This window comes from Acomys russatus, chromosome 5, assembly GCF_903995435.1.
Source record: "Acomys russatus chromosome 5, mAcoRus1.1, whole genome shotgun sequence".
NCBI lineage: Eukaryota > Metazoa > Chordata > Mammalia > Rodentia > Muridae > Acomys > Acomys russatus.
The window spans coordinates 19650140-19670312 of NC_067141.1; the positions used below are offsets into that span (position 1 = coordinate 19650140).

The window sequence follows — 20173 nt, forward strand, 5'->3', positions numbered from 1 at the left end:
ATGGTAGTGGTGGCACTGGTGGTGGTGCTGATGCTAGTGGTGATTATTAGCATTGTTGGTGGTAATAATGCTGGTGATGATAGTGATAGAGGTACTGGTCCTAGTGATGGTAGTTGCAGTAATAGCGATGGTGGTGTTGGTGACAGTAATAAAGATGCTGGCAGTGGCAGCAATACTGATGTTGACGATGATGGAAATCATGCTGACAGTAGCAGAACAATGCTCCCTGACATTTTGTGATCTCTTTTGTGAGCTCCAGAGGTAACTCTAATTTTAAACAACTGACTCTATCATGAAGAGAGTCACAGAGAACTGATTTCCATGTCACATCCTGCTCCCTGCCCTCCATCGGCCTCCCTCTCTCAATCTTGCTGGAAGGTGACCTGGAGAAGGTGGCCCAGGCAGGATTCTAAGGGAGGGGTCAGAAAGAGGGTCAAGGAGACTTGGGATGTCATGGTGGTTCCAATTCATATAGCCCTAAATGTCAGGCGATATCTGGAGGGCTGGAGTGTGGAGACGGGGAGCACAGGCACAGAAGGGAAGGAAAAATACAGAATATGAACTCCTGGTTCATGGTCCAAGTCACACCAACACCTGCACAGCTGTGGGCAGCAGCAGTGGGGACACCCTGTTTCACAAGTGACGAGACTAACAACAAAGAGGTCATGTGAGCGTTCTCCAGCATGGTAGGGTCTCAATGCACCTGACCATTAGGCAACAGTGTCTATAGGTATGTGCAATTCAAATGCTGATTTCTATACCCCACATATCTGGTTCCAATTCTTGTTCTGAGAATCTCCTGTCTCAATGTTGTATAAACACTGCTCCCCAGTTGTTCCTTGGTATGCCAATAATGCAGCTTACAGCCAATCACTGAGCAGGGGAGAGAATAGGGCGGGACTTGCTGCCAGCAACAGGAAGAGGAGTTTAAAAAAAAAAAAGAGCCAGGTGTGGTGGTGCACGTGTTTAATCCCAGCACTCAGGAGCCAGAAGCAGGTGGATTGCAGTGAGTTCGAGGCCAGCCTGGTCTAAAAAGTGAATTCAGGACAGCCAAGACTACACAGAGAAACCCTGTCTCGAAAAACGGAAAAAAAAGAAAGAAAGAAAAGAAAAGAAAACCAAAAACAAACAAAAAACAGAAAGTAGGGGATTCAGCCTTAGGAGAGGCCCAAGAAGACATCAGGAGAAAGATGCCAGAGCAGGAAAGCTACAAAGTGAAAGTATCTCTGGGATGTACACTGGGAGGAAACCAAATTAGCTTAAAGGGTGAAGAATAGAGTAATAACTGCTCAGTTATTGTGTTGTGCAGCTTATTATTAAACAAATATAAAAGAGTCTCAATTATTTGTGTGATAGCCAGGTTAAGAGAGAAACTGAGAAACAATTTTATAAAAAATAGTGTTAACAATCGTCTTTTAGAAAGCCTGGGAGGCTGGGTTGCTGAGGCCCCAAAGATGAAAATACTGGCCTTCCTTTTTTTCCAAGAAGCCTCAGTGCCAACACTGTACTCACCTCACAGAAAACTACCCTCTTGTCCCCTGATCCACTCCTGAGCTGCAGCATGGCAGGGGCAGGTTCTCACTTAGGCCTTCTCCCTACTTTAGACTGTTGCTGAAAACAAGATCGAATGTATAACACACACACACACACACACATACACACACACACACACACACACACACACAGAGAGAGAGAGAGAGAGAGAGAGAGAGAGAGAGAGAGAGAGAGAGAAAGAGAGAGAGAGAGAGAGAGAGAGAGAGAAAGCCTCTGGGAAGTGGCCACTGTCCACTTCAAAATTTCTTGACTTACTGTAGCAAAACAAGCAAGCAAGAAAACAAACAAACAAACAGCAGGTTGCAGTTTGGGGTGAGGGGAGGCTGTGCTCCAAGCAAATCTCAGGTTCTCTCAGACAGAACACACTTGCTTTCCGCTGCCCTAAACACTGTTGGTTGCTTCTTCCTGAAGCTCTAATGGATACAGGGTCACCTATAAGGGAGGGCCACCTATGCTTTCTAGAGGCTACTTTGCCAGAGGACCCTGCTATTGGAAATCCTGTGGTCCACAAGGCCTTTGTCAGTCATATCCAAGGAACACAGAAGAATGCAGAGACCACTATAGGAAGGGAAGATCCATTCACTGGAGAGGACTCCAGGGTTTGGAGGACCCCTATGGGTCAGGGAGCAGTTCTGCAATGGAGAGGAGCCTGGGTTTTTTCTGGAGAGGAAGGAATCAACCTCCCAGCAGCCCACAGGTTATTCGTCTGGTACTCATTTTGTGCAGGAACCTGAAGGTCCACACCTACACTTGATAGTACAACATAGTGCTAAACCCTGTGCTCCTAGCAGACCCAAGGGGAGATTCTATATGAATCCCAGCATAACATGGGCCCCTGCACCCAGCAGACCCTAAACACGGAAGATGAATAGACTGGGATGGGGCAGGGAGGATTAGGGCATGGGGAGCATCCTGGGGGTATTAGAGACCAAGAACAGCAGGGCCCCTTGCCCACTCCAGAGGGTAAATCCCACTGCAAGGGGCATCCTTGGCAGGCTCTCGGGCAGGCTCACCAGAGGTTCACCAGGAAGACATGCTCGATCTCCTGCAGGATCTCCAGCTCCCGGAAGACGTTGCGGACCTCATCGCGTTCGATGCATTGCTGCTTGTTCATGTACTTCATGGCGTACATCTTCTCCGTGTCCCGCTTCTGCACGATGCAAACCTGGAGGGCCAAGGACCACTCAACAGAATGCCAGAAACTGGGATCTTCAGCTCCATCCACCCTGAGAGAGCCAGGGTTCCTAGCTGCCAGTGGGACCAGGCTGTGAACAGTCTACAGCCTGGCAGAGCCCACACACAGCCCTCCTAGCACAAAGCCGTACATTCAGGAAGCCTCCATCCACCACAGGATCACCATTCCCACCAAGCAGGGACTGTCCATGATAGCAGGTCCCTCACAATCCTGAAGGCGTAGCACTTCCTGAGCATTGTACTGTCATGGCCAACTCCCAGCACTGGTATTGCTTAGCAAAGAGGAGCACTTGATGAGAGAGATGAGGTGAGGAGAAAAGTAGTTGACATCCCTGTGGCCAAGGAGTGTCAATCAGAACCAAGGACAAATATTCTCAAAAGGAAACAGGAAGTTAAGACATAAGCTGGTGCTGAGCCAGCACCTATTCCCACTGCAAGCCACAGTCGCCCTCTTAAGGACAGGGGACTCATGTAACCAGAGCCATTTCTGGTGGGTTATGCAGACTATTGTCTGCAGGTCTTTGTGGAATGCTAGTCATGGGTCTGAATGATTCTGGGTCCCAAGGTGGGTGAGACTCTCAGGTGTTACCAGAAAGCCTGGAGCTGACCATATACCTCAGTGGCACTGGCCTCAGACCAAATCTCTGGATACACCCTTAGGGGACCCACATTCCTTTTCCTGGGAATACACACAAGGTAAAAAGGTCTCTAGGTCTCCTCAAAGCAAGCTGACATCCAAGCCTGTGCCCAGCAGCCTCCTGGCGCAGTCCAGTAAGCTTCATGACTGCCACACACCCCTTGAAGAGTCACTGAAAGTACTTTTAATGACAAGTAACCACTTTGGAACACCAAGCAAGACCACTAAGCTACACAGCATAGACAGTAGAGTGATACACTCAGTCTGCTCGGGGATGGAGGCAGCTGGGGTGAATGGAAACTTCTGTGGACCCTGCTCTACAGCAGTGGCCTTAGGGCTGTCTGGCACTCTGGTCTTGGATGAAGGGCCTGCAGATGAAGTGGCTGAGCAGCTTCTCTCAGTTCTGAGCCTTACGTCTCCTCCCATCACCCAGAGACACAACTTCTGTACCCACAGCTGAAGTTTCCAAGGCAACACTGCACACACAGCACCTTGCCCACAGGCATCATAAGCCTGAGGGAACTAAGCCTGAGACGTGATGCCAACAGAGACATCTGACTGCCTCTAGGAGCCCACCCACCTCAGCATAAACTCACCAGTGGCACCAACACAGCCAAGTCCCCGTATAGGCCACAAAGACCCTGGCAGAACTCTTCTAGAAACTTCTTCTGCTGGGGATGATGCCCCAGGAAGACTCTGACCCAGGGAGTCACCCTGAATATGCAGCAGCCCCTGCCTTCAAGGACCACTGGCCCCATAGGGGGCCCAATCTCAGCACTGCAATGTCCTTTGAGGAACAGACCTGTAGGAACAGGTGTGGGATGCAGGGCCCATAGGGAACATTCAGAGAAGGGGCTCTGTGTCTAAGGGTTGAGGCAAAGACCCTTCTCAAATCTTTCCTTTCATTAAAAAAAAAAAGCTAAGTGGGGGCTGTTGCTCAGTCGATAGAGCAATTGTCTAACACACACAGAGCCCTGGTCCAATCCCTAGCCTTGTGTAACACTGGATGTGATAGTACAAGACAGAAGTTCAAGGTCATCCTCGGCTACATTGTAAATTCAAGGCTAGCCTAGGTTACACAAGACTAAAACACAAGAAAGAAAAAAAAGAAGGGAGAAAGACAGGCGTGGGGGAGAAAGAGGGAGGGAGGGGGGAGGGAGGGAAGGAAGGAAGGAAGGAAAGAAGGAAGGAAGGAAAGAAGAAAGGAAAGAGGGTGAGTGAGCTTAAAGGCTGTTTCCAAGAAGCCATGGGACTTTCTAGCTGGCTGCCCAGGATATAAGAATACAAAACCAGAGTCTCCCAAGAGGGCCTTAGACAGCCAAGTATAACTTGCCTTCCTGTGTCCCTGTAGCTGTTCCATGAGCTGTCAAACTAAGTCAGTCACCCAGAGAAATCAAGCTGACAAAAAGAAAGTAAAAACCATGGCTACTGGGCAGTTATGCAAATGTGCATGAATAAGTGCAGCAGTACTCAAAGCAGAGTTGTCGGCTTCCTCCTCCCCCCCTCCCCTGCTCACTCTGCAGATGCTCTCAGGACTTCTGAGCCTGCAGAGGGCAGCTGGAGCCTTCAGTTCCCTCTTCTCCTCAGAGAAGGGTCCAGATGCCCTCTGGCTAGAAGATACAAATGTCCTGGAAGGAAGCTGCAGGCAGGGCCCTGAGCAACAGGTAGGGCTGACTCAAAGGCTCCTGGCCCGGGTTTAGAAAGAAGGAAACACCCCAGAATGCTTCAACGACCCTTCAGTGGGTAGCAATTGGCCTCTTCTCAGAGTCTGCCCACCCCCAAACCAGCACCGGCAGAGCCCAGCCAGGTCTGCGTACAGGGCCACCAAGATCCCTGCAACACTGCCTGGCTCTCAGACTAGCTAGTTCTCCTGGGCATTCTGAGCCAACATAGACCTTGACATCCATCCTGCTCTGTGATTCTAACTGTCCAGTTGCAGATGAGGACCCACAAGCTGTGCCCAGAATGAGTTTATGGGCTGGGACAGGGTAGTGTCTGGGTACCTCAGCTCAAGCTAGGACTGGGGGTGAGGCCAAGTCAGCCACTGCTGGCTATTGTACAATGTCTGTCTATTCAGCAACTCTGCCTCCCTCAAGCCAAGCAGTTGTGACTGAACACAGAGACAGCCAGGTCAGTGAGAGAGTTAAAACTATATCATGCTGGCACATCAACTGTTTTGAATTAAAGGCACTTAGAGAGAGAGAGAGAGAGAGAGAGAGAGAGAGAGAGAGAGAGAGAGGAGAGAGGAGAGACCGGAGAGAGAAGAGAGGATGAGAGAGAGAGAGAGAGAGAGAGAGAGAGAGAGAGAGAGAGAGAGAGCAGGCATAAGCCAGTAGCTGAACACCCTGTCTCCTAAAAACAAGAGCGGAAATCCCTTCCCTAAACTGGAAGGGAAGCAACATCCTTGCTCAGAACCCAAGGGCAGAATGGGAGAACCATCCAGAACATATTTGTAAGCTGTTCCTGCTTAATCCCCTCCACCCCCACCCCGATCCGGCTGCTTCTTCGCAGCTGTGTGGTGCTGGTAGGTCTTAGTTGGAACATCTAGATACCTAGCTGCCCTGTGTGCTGCCTAAGTAGTGGCCCTCATCCCCACCCTCCTGCAGCCCAGAGAATTGTACCTCTCCTTGGCCTAAGCGCTGTCCAGAAGCACTGTGCTGTCACGGAGTCCCTCCCGCTTGACACACAGGTCAGGTCAACAACACCCAGTATCTCCTGGGCAGCAGGAAATCCCATTTTGGGGATGGCATCTGTTGAGGGACTTAGGACAACACAGTTTAAGATGTCTTTAAAAAAAAAAAAAAGACAGTGACTCAGACCTTCCAGGCACCAGCAAGCACCAAGGAGACCCAGGAGCCTCGTCCTCCTGTCTTCTGTTTTCCTGCTGGTGACAGCAGTCCCTGCAGGAGGCATGGCCTTCAGGCACAGATGCAAAGACCGGATGCTCATTTGTCATCTCAGCCCTCCGCACTATGAGGAGAGATGCTTTGCAGGGTGTGCTATTGAGTCTGCCTGGCCAGGCTACCTCTTATCCAGCAGCCAGCCTTAGACATGGCCCTCTGCTTCAGGCCTCCCAGCCCCAGCTTTCTGGTCATAAGATTGGCCCAAGATGAATGCTCCCACTTGGAGCAAAGAAATGGATGGAGCAACGTACTCCATGCTAGAGATGTCCCTCCCAGCCTCAGGCGTCCTTACAGCTGCTCCCAAAGCTTCTGCACCAACACGTTTTCAGGTGTCTGTATGTATTCTGCCACCTTCTCGTGCATCTGGAGCCCATCCTGAGCCATTCTGGAAAGCTCTGAGGACGGTTCTGTGATCACAGAGGAACCTGCAAAGGTCAGAATGTAGCCTCAGGAAGCATCTGCCTGGGTCTCGGGCTAGTCCCTCCTTTTCTTTTTCCATGGTTACAGTATGAGAGTGCATACAGGAGACAGGGTGGGTGCAGCATACTTAGCATAGGCTGGCAGAAAGCCCTTCTGCTGGCATGTGACAGACAGCTTGTGTGGATTGTCACTGTAGGGCAAGGGATGCTGGAAAGCCTGACCCAGTCACTCACCACAGGTCCCAAGTGGGATCTCTCCAGTGAGTGGACGACACAGATCACTTTGCCCTAGTCCATGATTGTGACAGGAGCCTGGATAGGGAGCAAGGCTGAGACATGGAGTGTGTGGACACCTGAAGGTGTGAAGAGGCCACACCTGCTCCAAGACTGAACCAGCAGCAGCAGGCCCCAGTGTGGGAACAACAGGGAAAAGCACGGGCAGCCAAGTGTTGAGCCGCAGATTCCCCTCCCAAGCTAGCTACAGTCTTTCTTCAAATTATTATTTTGAAAGCCTATTGAAAAATTCAGAATAAAAATAAGTGTCAGCCTCAGCAGGCCACCCCAACTTCCTGCTCCCGGATCCAGGCCGTTCTGTGAATGATGTTTCATTTTACTCCCTGTGAGCAGAATTATGGGCCTGTCAGTCAGAGGCCAGACCAGTCAGAGCATGGGCAGGGGGTCTTCTCGTCTCTCTCAAATACACCTTCAAGCAGGAGGCAGAGAAGGCCAATTACTTCTGAGACAGACGTGAGCAGACTGGGAAACTACCCAAAGAGGGCCTCCCTTCTGGGGGTATGCAGAGGGGAGGAGTCTTTGCCTAGCAGGTGCAGAGCCCTAGGTTATTTGGTCTCTTTTGTTCCTCCCCTATGAAAGCTGCCTGAGTAATTTTCCCCCTCCCTCCTGGGGTCAGTCATATATACCCACACACATCCCAGGCCCTGTCCCCAGGATCCCTTGGGGGAAAAAAACCTACCCTCAGTGCAGAAACCCCACAGCCACTGCCAGGGAGATTACAATTTTCACACTAGAGCGAGCCACCAGGAGCTGCTACTAGCTACAGAGCCACAGAGAAACAAAGGGAGTGGCAGGTAGATGGTGGGTATCCTGAGTCTCCAGGCCCTTCATCCCTAAGCCTAAGGATAGCCCAGTTATGATGAGGGTCTCTGAAAACATGACTAAGCTGAGGGTCTGGAGGTCATAGGTGGGAGTGAACCCTAAATCAGTGCCGTTGTCCTCACATGGGGGGAAGTAAGTATAGGCAGGAAGAAGGGATAAGGTAGGGGGGAAGTAAGTATAGGCAGGAAGAAGGGATAAGGTCACGTGGAGATGGAATAGAAGTGAACATACTGGTCCTGACAATGGTGGCAGATGGTTGCAAGCCAAGGATTGCTCAAGATCACGGTGACTGCAGCAGCCTCCAGGAGCTAGGAGAGGCTGAGGGTCTTTCTCTCTAGCCTACAGGAAAAGCCAATCCTGTTTCCTCATCAGACCTCAGTCTCAGAGAGCATGAGCCATTGGCACGTGGTGGTGGTGGGCGGTGGGACTTTGTTTCAGTCCCAAGAAGTCAGACTGCATAACCCTCCTGAACATGCCTATCATGGATACAGGGGCTCCCTGTGATGCAAAGACCTTGACCTAGACATGTACCGCACTCTTACCTGGGCTCCCCTCCCCTCTGTCTCCCTCCCTCCCTCCCTCCCTCCCTCCCTCCTCCCTTTCTCCCCCAGTTAATCTGGTCCTAGTCCTTCCTCTCCTAAGCTATCCTAACCGTCACTGTCTTCTCCCCCAGGCTCGGCTGGCTATACCAATGCTGAGTGGGGCTGGCGGCAGAGCTCTGATCTGTGGACACACTCATGGCTGCCAGGGATGAAGCTTCGTTTTGCCCTTAAATGGGCTTCAGTAGTTATATCTAAGTGCCCTTCGGTGGAGGCAGCTGAGGAGGTTTAAGCCCAGCTGAAAAAGCCTGGCTCTGCTGCCCTCCAATGGCAGCCCCCAAAGAGAAACTCTAAGGAAGAGTTTTATGCTGCTTGGTTTAGAGGGAACTGCAAGTGTGGCAGGTCTGACAGAGCAATGTTTCAAAAGGTGGAAGGAAACCTAGGTCCTATTATTGCTAAGCTTTTGCAGCAGGCCCCAGTGAACTGTTTCCGCAAAGGAAATTGGTTCGGGCTTTCTGGGCCACTTCTTCAGTAATCCACTTACACTAGACAGAGAGGAAGTGGGATCAGATCTCATAGGAGTGAGCCCTGCTGCTCCTGGGCTGCAGGATGCCCTGCAAAATGCCACCACTTATCCTGAATAAGGTGGTGACTAATGGCGGTGTAAGTGCCATTCTAATTGAACGCTGTTTACGCATCTTGCAGATTTAAGTGATTCACCGCAAGCTCTTTTTCTTCCCAAGTCAATTTTGTTCCCCAGAAAGCAAAGGGCTGACAACAGGTACTCAAAGGCCGTGAACACCATAATGAACGCACCTCCTGTAGGTAGCAGCGTCCAGGGAAGGCAGCCTGCATCACAGGGCACAAGGAAGGATCCTGCCTTCCCCAGGATCCTGTTGGTAGCAGCATAAAGACCACAGGATGGGTCCCATAAAAGGTGTTCGTGGTTGCCAGAGAGCACTGACCTTGGGAGGGGTGCCTGGGTAAGGACCAAAGAGAACAGTGTTGCCTGAACAGACCCAGGCAACTCATGCCAAAGCACAGCAGGGCAAGGATGGGCTAGACTGAACAGAAGACCGTCTCCTGCTTCCCCCAAGAGGCTGTCATCTTAAAGACCTCTGAAAGGTCGGCACTCCTCAAGTCCCATCCTGGGCCCCTCCTGGACCAGCTCCTGCAGTCCCCTAATGAGATAATGTGCCCAGCACCTGTCCTCGGGCTAGACCATCTCCTTTGCCTCCATGTTTGCATTGAGCTCCCTCTTACTGTCCCCTAACCTCCATCCCTCGGAGACTTTGGAAGAATGCTTGCCCTTAAGGAGGTACCATTTGGAGGTACCTAGCTCCATGTGGTAAGGAGAAAGGAGCAGGTGAGATAAAGACTTGATTTTCTCAACTGTAAGCACTGCTCCCTGGGCAGCAGCTGGTAGAACCGATACGTATTGCCGCCTTCAACACTGTAACCAGATCCCAGAAGGAAGCAGCTCAAGAGTTGAAAGATGTATTTGGCTCGCAGCTTAATAAGGTACAGCTCACATAGGGAGGGCATAACAGAGTCCATAGGAGCAGAGACTGGAGACTGGGACCCACCCCCATATCCCATAGGATCAAGAAGCAGAGATGGCCCCTTTTTCTCCTTTTCTTCCCCTTTTATTCAGCCTGCATCCCCAGCCCATGGGATGGTGCCATGTCTACGGGAGGGGGTGGGGGGGGGTTCCTCTTGAGTTAAAAGTCTCTGGAAACAGTCTCATGCACACCAAGTGGTAATCTTGTATGTGTGGCACCAATACGTGGAGAGACAAACAGGTCAGTAGAACAGAACAGAAAATGACAAAATGGATCAAGCTGCACAAGGGTACTTCTTGTGCCATTACAGTGGCTTCTCAAATTTAAGTGAAACTTTGAGTTTTTGGTAAGTGATGTTTTTTTATCAACATCAACTAAGTCATTGTAGGAAAGCTTGACCCATGCCTGACACTACAAGCCAGAATGAGCTCCAGGCTATGAGTTTTAATCTGACACATAAAACCTAGAAGCAATAGAAGAAAACATGACGTCGTCTCTGAATGGAAGTAGGGACAAATTTCTGTGCCTCTGAATCCAAAAACAATTTGATAAAAAATGGCTGTATAAAAGAAAATACTGTGCAGAGAAAAGGGTGTATAAATGAACTTGAAAGACAATTAAATTGAGAAAATATTTGCAGCTTAGGTCTGAAATAAAGGTTGTCATTCCTAATAAATATTGAGGCTTGGGGGAAGGGGACCAGAAATACTAACTAAAGAGAAAAATGAAAGGAAAAGAAAAAAGAAAAAGAAAGAAAGAAATGGGCAAGTTAGCCTACCATAAAAGAAATGCAAGGAGAAGCTAAGTGAGTCTGTTAGGCTGGCAAAAATCCAAGCAGCTGGCAACACGCCCTGTGGCAGCCACCCCATAGAAGACAATGGTGCCACCCCTAGGCAGGGGGACTCGGCAATTTCTAGCACAGTTCGTGTTCACCACTCTCCAGCCCACATATTCCACTTCTAGGAACTAACCCAAGGACAGACTGCAGAAGCACGCAGGCGTGGCTAATGCATGAGGCATACGGACAGTGGGGCTTGTTGGAACACCTTCAGACAAATCATGACACGAACTGCAGGCTGAATGATGCCCTCCAGAGGTGCGCCTGGCCTCATCCTGGGACCTGTGGATGTGTTGCTATGCGTGGGAAAGGCTGGCTTTGCAGCTGTGATGCTGACTTTGAGGGGGAGGACAGCATCCTGGACCAAGGGCACCTGATACCACTGCATGGTCCTTACCAGGCAATGGTGAAGGTGAAGGCAGGGCAGCAGTGGGGGCCTGGGGGTGAGGGGGCAAGTCAGAGAAGAGACACAAGACAGAAACAAGAGGCCCAGGCCTGAGTGGTAGTGAGACCACCAGCTGAAGAATAAGGAACACCTCTAGACATGGGAGGCAATATTTGAAATGGATTTGAAGTGTCCCGAAGGAATGCAATCTGGGCTGCACCAGGCCGTAATATGTAAGTGATCAGTATTCATGGACAATGACTGCCAAAGCCCAATAAACATGGGTCTCGGGCATGAGCGTGGCTCTCTGGTGATAGAGCTTTGCTTTGGTCCCAGCTGATCTGATAAGGACCATCTAGAGATAGAGAGGAGCTCACAGATAGGGTCCTTCAGGGCAGAGCAGTCTGGGCCTCAGTCAAAACTAGCCATCAGGGGGAAGGAGAAAATGTTGTATACATGCAGATACAGAGCGAGGAGACCAAACCAGTCCTGTACAGACTCGCTGTCCACCCGGCTTAGAGAAGTGGCAATAGCAACAGAGTAAAGGCCATCAGCAGAAGCCTGACTCTGGCCAGCGCTCATATGACCACACTGTTGACTATTTTAGGTGTGAACAGGTTCTGGCTGGATGTAGTGACACACACCTTTAATCCCAGCCTCTTGGGAGGCAGAGGCAGGTGGATCACTGTGAGTTCGAGGCCATCTTGGTCTACAAAGTGAGTCCGGGACAGCCAAGGCTACACAGAGAACTCTGTCTCAGGAAAATAAAAAAAGAAAAGAAAAAAAGAAAGAGAAGAAAAGAAAAATAAGAAAGAAAGAAAGAAAGGAAGGAAGGAAGAAAAGATTCTGTAGCCATGTTTAAGAAAACCATCCTCGTGTGGGGCAGTGGTGGCACAAGCCTTTAATCCCAGCACTTGGGAGGCAGAGGCAGGTGGATCGCTGTGAGTTTGAGGACAGCCTGGTCTACAAAGCGAGTTCAGGACAGCCAAGGCTCCACAGAGAAACCCTGTCTTGAAAAACAACAACAACAACAACAAAGCAAGACAAAGAAAATCATCTCTATATATTGGAGATGCCAACTGAAATACAGAGAAAAGAGATGGCTTCTCTCTGTAACTCAGTTTAATGCGTGAGAAGGGCAAAGGAGAGCAAAGGCTTCTATAGGGGTAGTCACACATGTAGTAGGCCGTCATATGCCTTCCCTCTATTTTTGAGCTGGGGACGTCAGTAGCTCAGGATGGACTGAAAGCTGCTGTTCATAGTGGTCAGTGGAGAAGTATGGCCAGCACTAGCACTGGGCTCTGCCTCTGTGCAGAGGCCTGGAACCCTCGGCTTAGGATAAAATGAAGACAGCCTTCCCTGGCAAGGGTCAACACTTGTTCGAGTTGACCTGGTCCTAGAAGCTATGAATTCTCACAAGGCAAGAGGCTCCCACAAGGGGCAACACATAAAGCCAGTTGATATCTCAGAACAGAAGAGGGGTCTTGGGAGTGCCCAAGCAGAGAAGGAAGTGACATGCATGATGAGCAGCCTTGACCTCATGCAAGGCACCCATACCCTCCTTTAAACCTCAGAGCATGGCCTGTATCGTGAACAGCTATGTCCACCAGGCCCATGGGCTTTGCCAGGAGGAGGAGCTCCTATAAACCCAACACGCAGAGGCCACCATCCTGCTCCTGCCAATCAGCAGGACCACCCTCAGCTGAACACCCTTGCTTGGCCCTTCCAAGCCAAGCTACCCAGGGACCAGGTATGTCCCGGGGGCTGAGGGTGGGGAGAGAGCCGGGGTGACAATGGCCTTCACATGCCTACGCAGGGAAAAAAAAAAAAACCAAGAGCTCTCCGCTGTCGTGAGGGAAACAGCTATTTTTGAGGCACCAGTGCTACCTGGGTGACCCTGAGAGGCAAGCCTGGCACATTCACATCGTGTTTTGGCCCACTTAGGAGCATGTGATAAATGCTCTGCTGCATGCTGGCTCCTCAGGGCGGTGGCCAGGAGGCTTTCTTTGCTCTATGGTGGCAGCAGAGAAAAGCCCAGAACGGAGCTGTTAAAAATTGACTTGCAGCAGGCTGCTGATCCCCCAGGCCACAGCATCCCCAGCCCTCACAGCCCCCATGGCACGCTTGGTGCTCATAGTACCCACAGTTCCTGTGACACCCCTGGGCCCCCACAGCCCTGGTGACACCCTCAGCCGAGACTCAGAATAAAGAACATCTCTTCGGATCTAGTAATGTAGGAAGCCTATCCCCATGCCTGCTCCTCCCTATCTTGGTCAGTCTCCTGGAGCTGGTGCTGAGCCACCTCCTGACCTTTGTGACTTTTGAGGAACCCCCTGTAGCTTTGCTCGGGACTCCTGTTGGGGTTCTTTCACCTCCAATCCTGGAAGGGCCAAAGTGCTGTTTGATCCTCAGAGCTTTCAGCTCTTCAAAGCCACCTTAGCCAGCAGCCCTGGCTTTCATGGAGAAAGGCCACTGGTGGGGACTCCCTTAGGGTGGGAGGGCACAGGGAACCTCCTGGGGTGAGGATACAGCCAGATGGCTTCTAGAGAGGCCTGTGCTGGGAGTCCCACTGAAGGGAACTTCAGAGGACATTGGCCCCCAAGGCCACTTCGCCAATGAGGGTCTGAGGCAGAAATGTTAGCAGTTCACTCAAAATTTAAATTCCAGAGCTGGCCTGGGCCTGAGTGTCAGAGCTCTTTGATGGGCAAGTAAGGGCAAGCACCCTGCAGCTGGGCCAGCCTGTACAGGACTCACTCTGACCTGACAACTGTCTCTGCAGCCCTTCTCTGAGTCCCATCTGCTGCTGTGATCCCTCAAGAGGACATAGGACCTCCTAGGAGGACCCGCTCATCTCTCTTTGCCCAGATTAGCATGTGTATGTTTTCTGACCCCTTTCCAACAATCAGCAAAAGTACAAACAAGAGCCCGTGTCAAACCATCTTAGGTCACAACCAACACAGTCAACAGATGCCACTGGTCTGATAGCTCCACTACATCTGCTTGGCCCTAGTAAGGTCTCACCAACCTCTGTTGGTGGGGTAGACTCAGCAGGATGCCTGCGAGAAGGGGAGAGGCAGATGCCTTAATCAGAGCCTGTGTGCTACAGGACCCCATAGGTAACAAGCTGGGGAAACAAGGCTTAGGCACCGACAGGCAGGGAGCAGAGCAGCTGGGCTCAGAATCAGCAGCACCAGGCAGCACCTGGAGACCTCTGTAGTTGTTACTACTATTGGTAACTCTAGTGGGCACCTGGACCTTACTTTAGTGATGCTTTCCATAGACGCTATCCCCATTGTGACAGCTACCCCCACAATGGGGCCATAGAGCAACACAAATACATGAGATGCTGTGTCCCAGAGTTCAGGATTCAGGCTCTTGGGAGAAAATGATGGAGATAATGTTAAAGGCAAGAAAGTCCTTGGACACTAGTAAAAGCATCAAAGGTCAGGACACGGCCCCCCCATCCTGCTGGCATCAGAGTCCACCGGCTGTGAACAAGGAGGACAGATTTGTACCACTGCCCAGCACAGCTGGCACAGGCAACCTCCTAGTGATCTTCTCGTCCTGGTATCTTGGGTGATCCATATTAGCTGCAGGCAGAACTGGCTCCAGCAGCCCCCCAGGGGTGACCCAGGGACCCATGATTCAGCATTAACAACTGGGTCACATCCCAGAAGTCAGGCATCTCTGAGTTCTCTGTGCCCATGACTGGTCTCCTGCTGCTGTGCAGAGCATCTAAGAAACAGATTCTCCACAGACAGAGTTAGTGAACCATAGGCCCAGTGATGTCCCACAATACTCTGGCAGGATGCAGCCGCTGAGAGGTTGCCATGGCAACCACCATGCTGCCTTGTCTCCCAACCGCTGGGCAAAGGCAAAGTGTCATCAGTGGCGGCCATGTTGTCAGGGATAGACAAGGGGGACCTGGCCCAGCCACACACCAGCTCAAAGCCCCCAAATTGCACGTTTACATCTGAAGATAATCTGCCCCTGGCTCAGGCCTCCCCTGGATTTATCTGTGGATTTGGGGGCTCAGAGGGGATAGAACTCCTGGAGTGGTTAGGGCCTAGGTCAAAGACGTTTTGCATCTAAATCTCTTAGTTCTTTTTCTATAAGCTGAAAAACAAAGAAGCTGACTGTGTATTTGGGCCTGAGCCTTTCTACTTGTGTATGCTCCTTTCTTCCCTACTGTGTGGCTCCACCGGAGCTTGTGTGAGAGCTCTGCAGCCACAACACGAGGCCCAGCTTCCTAGGAGTGAGACCTCAGGCCCAGACAGGAGTAGGAGAAAAACAGAGTAAGTTTCCTTCCCCAGAAATAACTGTGTCCAGACATATGAGCTATAGCTACCCTTGGCCTGGGGACAGAGAGGAGGAAGAGGGTCTAAGGAACATAGAGTGATCAGGCCACTAGGGGGGGATTAGAGAGAAAGATGGATTGAGAGACTTTCCAATTGAAACTGGGCCCATAAGGCCCTTAGCAGGAGGAACATTCTTGCCCACACAGCAAACTATGCCTGCTGTCCCAAAGCCAGTCAAGGTGCTAAAACCCCACCTGGACCGGGGCTTCTGCTCTCCCTAAAGGGTTATCTCCTTGGGATCTTCCTGGTGTTCCTTTGATCTTCTCCTTGCTGGTGATGCTTCTGAGAGGATCTTTAGGACTGCCATCTTGCCTACAGAGAGCACTGACAGAAGTGAATGCTCAGCCTTGAGCCCGTTTGGCACATCACAGGAAACCTGCCTCTAAAACTCCCCACCACCCGCTGGAAGCCAGAAGCAGGACCTATCTTCCCAGCAAGAAATACCTGCAGGCTGGAAGGTCACCATCTTCACTGCCTGGATCCCAGATTGGGTGCAAGTCCTGTATTGAAGATTGCCCACCTTCTGCTCAGCCATAATAGAGATTTAGGAAGCAGCCTTTCTCTTTCACTAGGGGAGGGGTTCTGGGTAGGAAAGCTGAGTGGCAGGAGTAATGCTGAGATGCACAGACCAAACAAGTCTCCACCTGGAAAAATGAGTTACTTACTACAACAACATGGAACAGCATGGTACATAACTCTAAGACCATGTGACAAACAACAAAATATAGGGAACATGAAGGAAGGGTGCAGGACTGCTACTTGGTGGTACTAAATATTATGAGAGAAAGGCACAGAAAGTCAACAGATGCAGGGAAGGTTTTCTAAGAATGCCCCAGAGCTGTTAAAGATACACCCAGTGGGGCCCTTCCCACTTCCCATCTCACTGTCAGTCTTCCCTCTCCAGGAGGGTGTGCCCCTCACAGAAGGAGGGGCTAGAGGCAGGCCTTCCCCTAGGTAGGCTTGATCACAAGCCTGCAGTACAGCTCATCTGTGCCAACAGGGGCCTCTGTGTGCTCCCAGATATATCATGAATTCTCCTGGAGTCTCCCTTTTCCCTTCTTCTAGGAAGAGGGAACACTGATTCTCAGATCTCACAACATTTTTGGGTACTCACTTTTGTTTGTCATGATGTCACTATACATAAGAAATTAAAAGCTAATACATACAGCTCTTTCTTCCTCTGTGGTCAGTTTACACACATACACACACACACACACACACACACACACACACACACACACACACACACACGCCCTCAAGAATGTCCCAGTGATAATGGTAGCTGATACTACAATCTAATTTCCTGGAATTAAGACAAAGCAAGAACAGTTGGGGAGAGTGGGATTCTCAGACATAGCCTTTTCCAACCTCAGAAGATGCCAAGGCTTTAGCCAAAATGATTGACAAGCAAGAGGGCAATGAGAGGGAAGGGCTGAAAGGCTGGACAAGCAGCCATACCAACAGAAAAGTAGATTTGTTTTCTGCATCCTGATTATTCCCACCTGGATGCTATGTCTTGGTGTTAGTTATGGCCACACCACCTCCTAGACATCAGTCAGTTGAGAAGGCAGGGTAGGGGGAGGGCACTCTATTGCTGTGCTGCCTCCTGCCCTGGAGCTCTGGGACAGGTGAACACAGACCACCCTCAAGGGGAGGAGCCTGAATGGTCCACAGCTCTGAAAGAGACACCTCTGGGAACAGGAGAGTGTCACATCCGAAGCCTCATTCCCATCTGGCATCCTCTGAATATGTCCAGGCTGTAATGATGGCCCAGAGAACTGAAAAGGGGAGCTTTATTCCATCCCATGCCTGTGAGAAGTTTATTCCATGTCTGAAGACTGGTCCATCCTTCGTTTCCTCTCTTCTTGGAGAATAAAACTCCCTGGCTCAAGACATGACTTCTCTGAGCTCCAAGTGAATTTGTAAGTTTGACTATGTCTCCTGCTCTTCAGGACCAACCTGTTATTTCCAGAATGGACGGAAGCCTGGCAGAAGAGCGAGTTTACCCAACAACAGCATCCTTCCTACAAAGATGGCCGGGATTCCAATAGGATGTTTCTAGGGGCTTTGGTTAAACGAAAGAGCTGGGTGTGAAGTTCTGACACCTGAGCTAGGGGGACACTAGAGACTGCTGACACACGCAGGTGACTCTGGGCACCCAGTTCATGCTTGATGAAGGAGGATCTTGCAAATATCCAACAGGTAGCACCAACAGGTGGAGAGGGCCAAGGTCATTCTGGTTCAAACTGATGATGAGGATTTCAACCAGTAGCTCCCTCTAGTTTCCATCTTCACCTCCATGTCAGTCACTCGATGTTTGTCTTTCTATTTCTGTGTCTCTGACTTGGGCAGCCACGTGTATGTCCCAGTTCACTCCACCTGATGGAAACAACCCATCAGATTTTGCTTCCAGGGACAATCCTAAGGGGCTTTCTGCTCAACGAATCCATGGCAACAAAATCAGCCTTCAATGCCACAGCAGGAGGCAAGGAGAGCCCAGGCCTTCCACAGCAGCGCCTTGAGTCCCAGAAACCTAGACACGTGACCTCACAGGCTCCTTCTGAGACATAAGAAATTTTATCAGCAGCTTTGTCACTCTCAAAGAAACACAAGCAGACAGCCTCTTGCTTCCACAGGGAAGGCTATGACCAGAAATTCAAACCCTTACAAGTATGGGTGGGTAAGTGGAATGGTGTGCCCAGTGGTAGGAAGGTAACACACAGTTTAGCCTTTGTAGAAACAGCATGGCAGTTCCTTTAAGGTCGTGTGTAAGGCTGCCCTGTGATATAGCAATCCCACTGCTGAGCAACAGAATTTAAAGCGGGAAGATCAAGAGACTGTTGTTGTGCATTCACGCTCATAGCCACAGCAGTAACCACAATGGCTATTGGGGGAGCAACCCTGGAGTCCCTCATCGGGAAAACACTATGCACAGGTTGGTAGGATTGCTCCGCCTTCAGAGGAAGGGGACTCTGACACACACTACAACACTGACGAACTTGGGGTACATTTTGCTACATGACACGAAAGACAGAGTTTTCACAGTTCCACTTACTACGGCATATTGAATGTTTGTGTGCCGTGCCCCCTCCCCGGATTCCTAGATTAAAATCTTAAGTAACCAGGTGATAGTAGCGAATCCTGAGAGTGAGAAAGACTCATGAGTAGGACATGTCCTGATGAGGGACCTCAGTGAACTCTGACCTCTTTCCACCATTCGAAGACACAGCCAGGAAGTCCGTCCCCACCTGGCTCCATATCTGCCTTCATTTTGGACTTCTAGCATCCATAACTAGTAGAGATATTTATTGCTCAAGCATCCAGTATGTGGCGCTTCTGTCATAGCAGCTAGAAATAAGCAAGGCAAGGTGTTCTGAGGGAAAACCAGAGGGACCCGAAGCAGAACTCTGCAGATAGAATCTGGAAAGGGGCAAGGGAGAGTTATCACTTAATGGAAACAGCTTCCATTTTACAAGATGAAAGTGCCCGAAATCTGTCAGGTAACAACATGACCATGGTGACATGGGACTGTGCACCTAAAACAGTGTAGATGACCAACATTATGTTATATATAGTCCCCCCTCCCCTTTTTTTGTCTTAAATTGGAGAAAAAGTCAAAGGCTAGTTATAACAAATCTACACAGCCCATCTCCAAGAGTCATGGCCTCAACAGGTGAAGTCGCCATGGGTTAGAGGAACATTTGCCTAGAAACGTTGGTCTCTGATGTACATACTCTACCACCAGCTGGCACACGGCACGGCTTTGGTGGGCTTCATCTTGCCTACAGAAAGAGTTTCCTGCAGGGAGCACACCTTCTGAATCATAGCACACAAGCGGATATATTCTCAGGCCTCCTGGACAGCCCGACTCCTTCTCCAGGTCCCCACTCCTTCCTGCCTCGTCCACTACCATGGCCACTCAGAGTACCAAGGACAGAACCTAACCTGGGAGGCCTTACTGTCTCAAACACCTGCCAGGCAGCCACAGCCTAAGACCCCTGGTGACCCAAGTAGGCAGCTAATTGGGATCAGGAAGGAGTGTCCCTAATTGTACTATCCATCACCTCAGAAAAGGACCCCACAGCAGCCTGTTTCTAGGCCAACAGCTCTCGAAGCCAAGACTCTGGGGTTCTGAAAACCTGACATAAGACATAAGACATGTCCTCTTGAGGATCAGGGATTTCCCCCTTGAAGGATTGTGGGGGACATTGTATGCAAGAAGGATAGGGTAAGAGGGTACCCTGAAAGCCTCCAGGGGGAAGGAAATGGAAAGATGCCCAGAAAACAGCCTCTAGCCCCTGCACCCCCTGACCCAGCCTAGCCCACTAACGGCAGTCTTCATCCTGGCATGTTGAGAACCCTCATCAGACCTAAGTTCTGAATGCCTCCTGATCCAAGTACCTCCCAGAATCAGCTACTTTCCTAAACCCAGTTCCAGCTGCTGCCCAGCTGCTAGTCCACAAAGTCCGCCTGCCGGTCCCTCTTGCCTGCACCTTCCATATCCCTGGCCACGACGTTGGCAGAGAGGAGGTGCAACTGGTGTTGGGCTAACCATCTTGGCAGTCTCCAAATAGTAGGCCTGTAGCAAGCTCTAGGGCCCGAGGATGTTAGAGACGCCTCCCTGTGCTGTGTTTTCAATGCTGGGCAAAGCGCTCACCTTCCTTGACT

General features: G+C 50.5%; 1 protein-coding gene across 1 annotated transcript in view; it reads right to left on the minus strand.

Annotated features, from left to right (window-relative positions):
• The window catches only part of Stk32c (serine/threonine kinase 32C), an 80704-nt gene that overhangs the window by 13260 nt on the left and 47271 nt on the right, over positions 1 to 20173 (minus strand). Inside the window, exon 3 of the mRNA XM_051145543.1 lies at positions 2568 to 2719. Within this exon, the coding sequence (XP_051001500.1) occupies positions 2568 to 2719 (152 nt within the window). The remainder of the gene's footprint in view (positions 1 to 2567; positions 2720 to 20173) is intronic.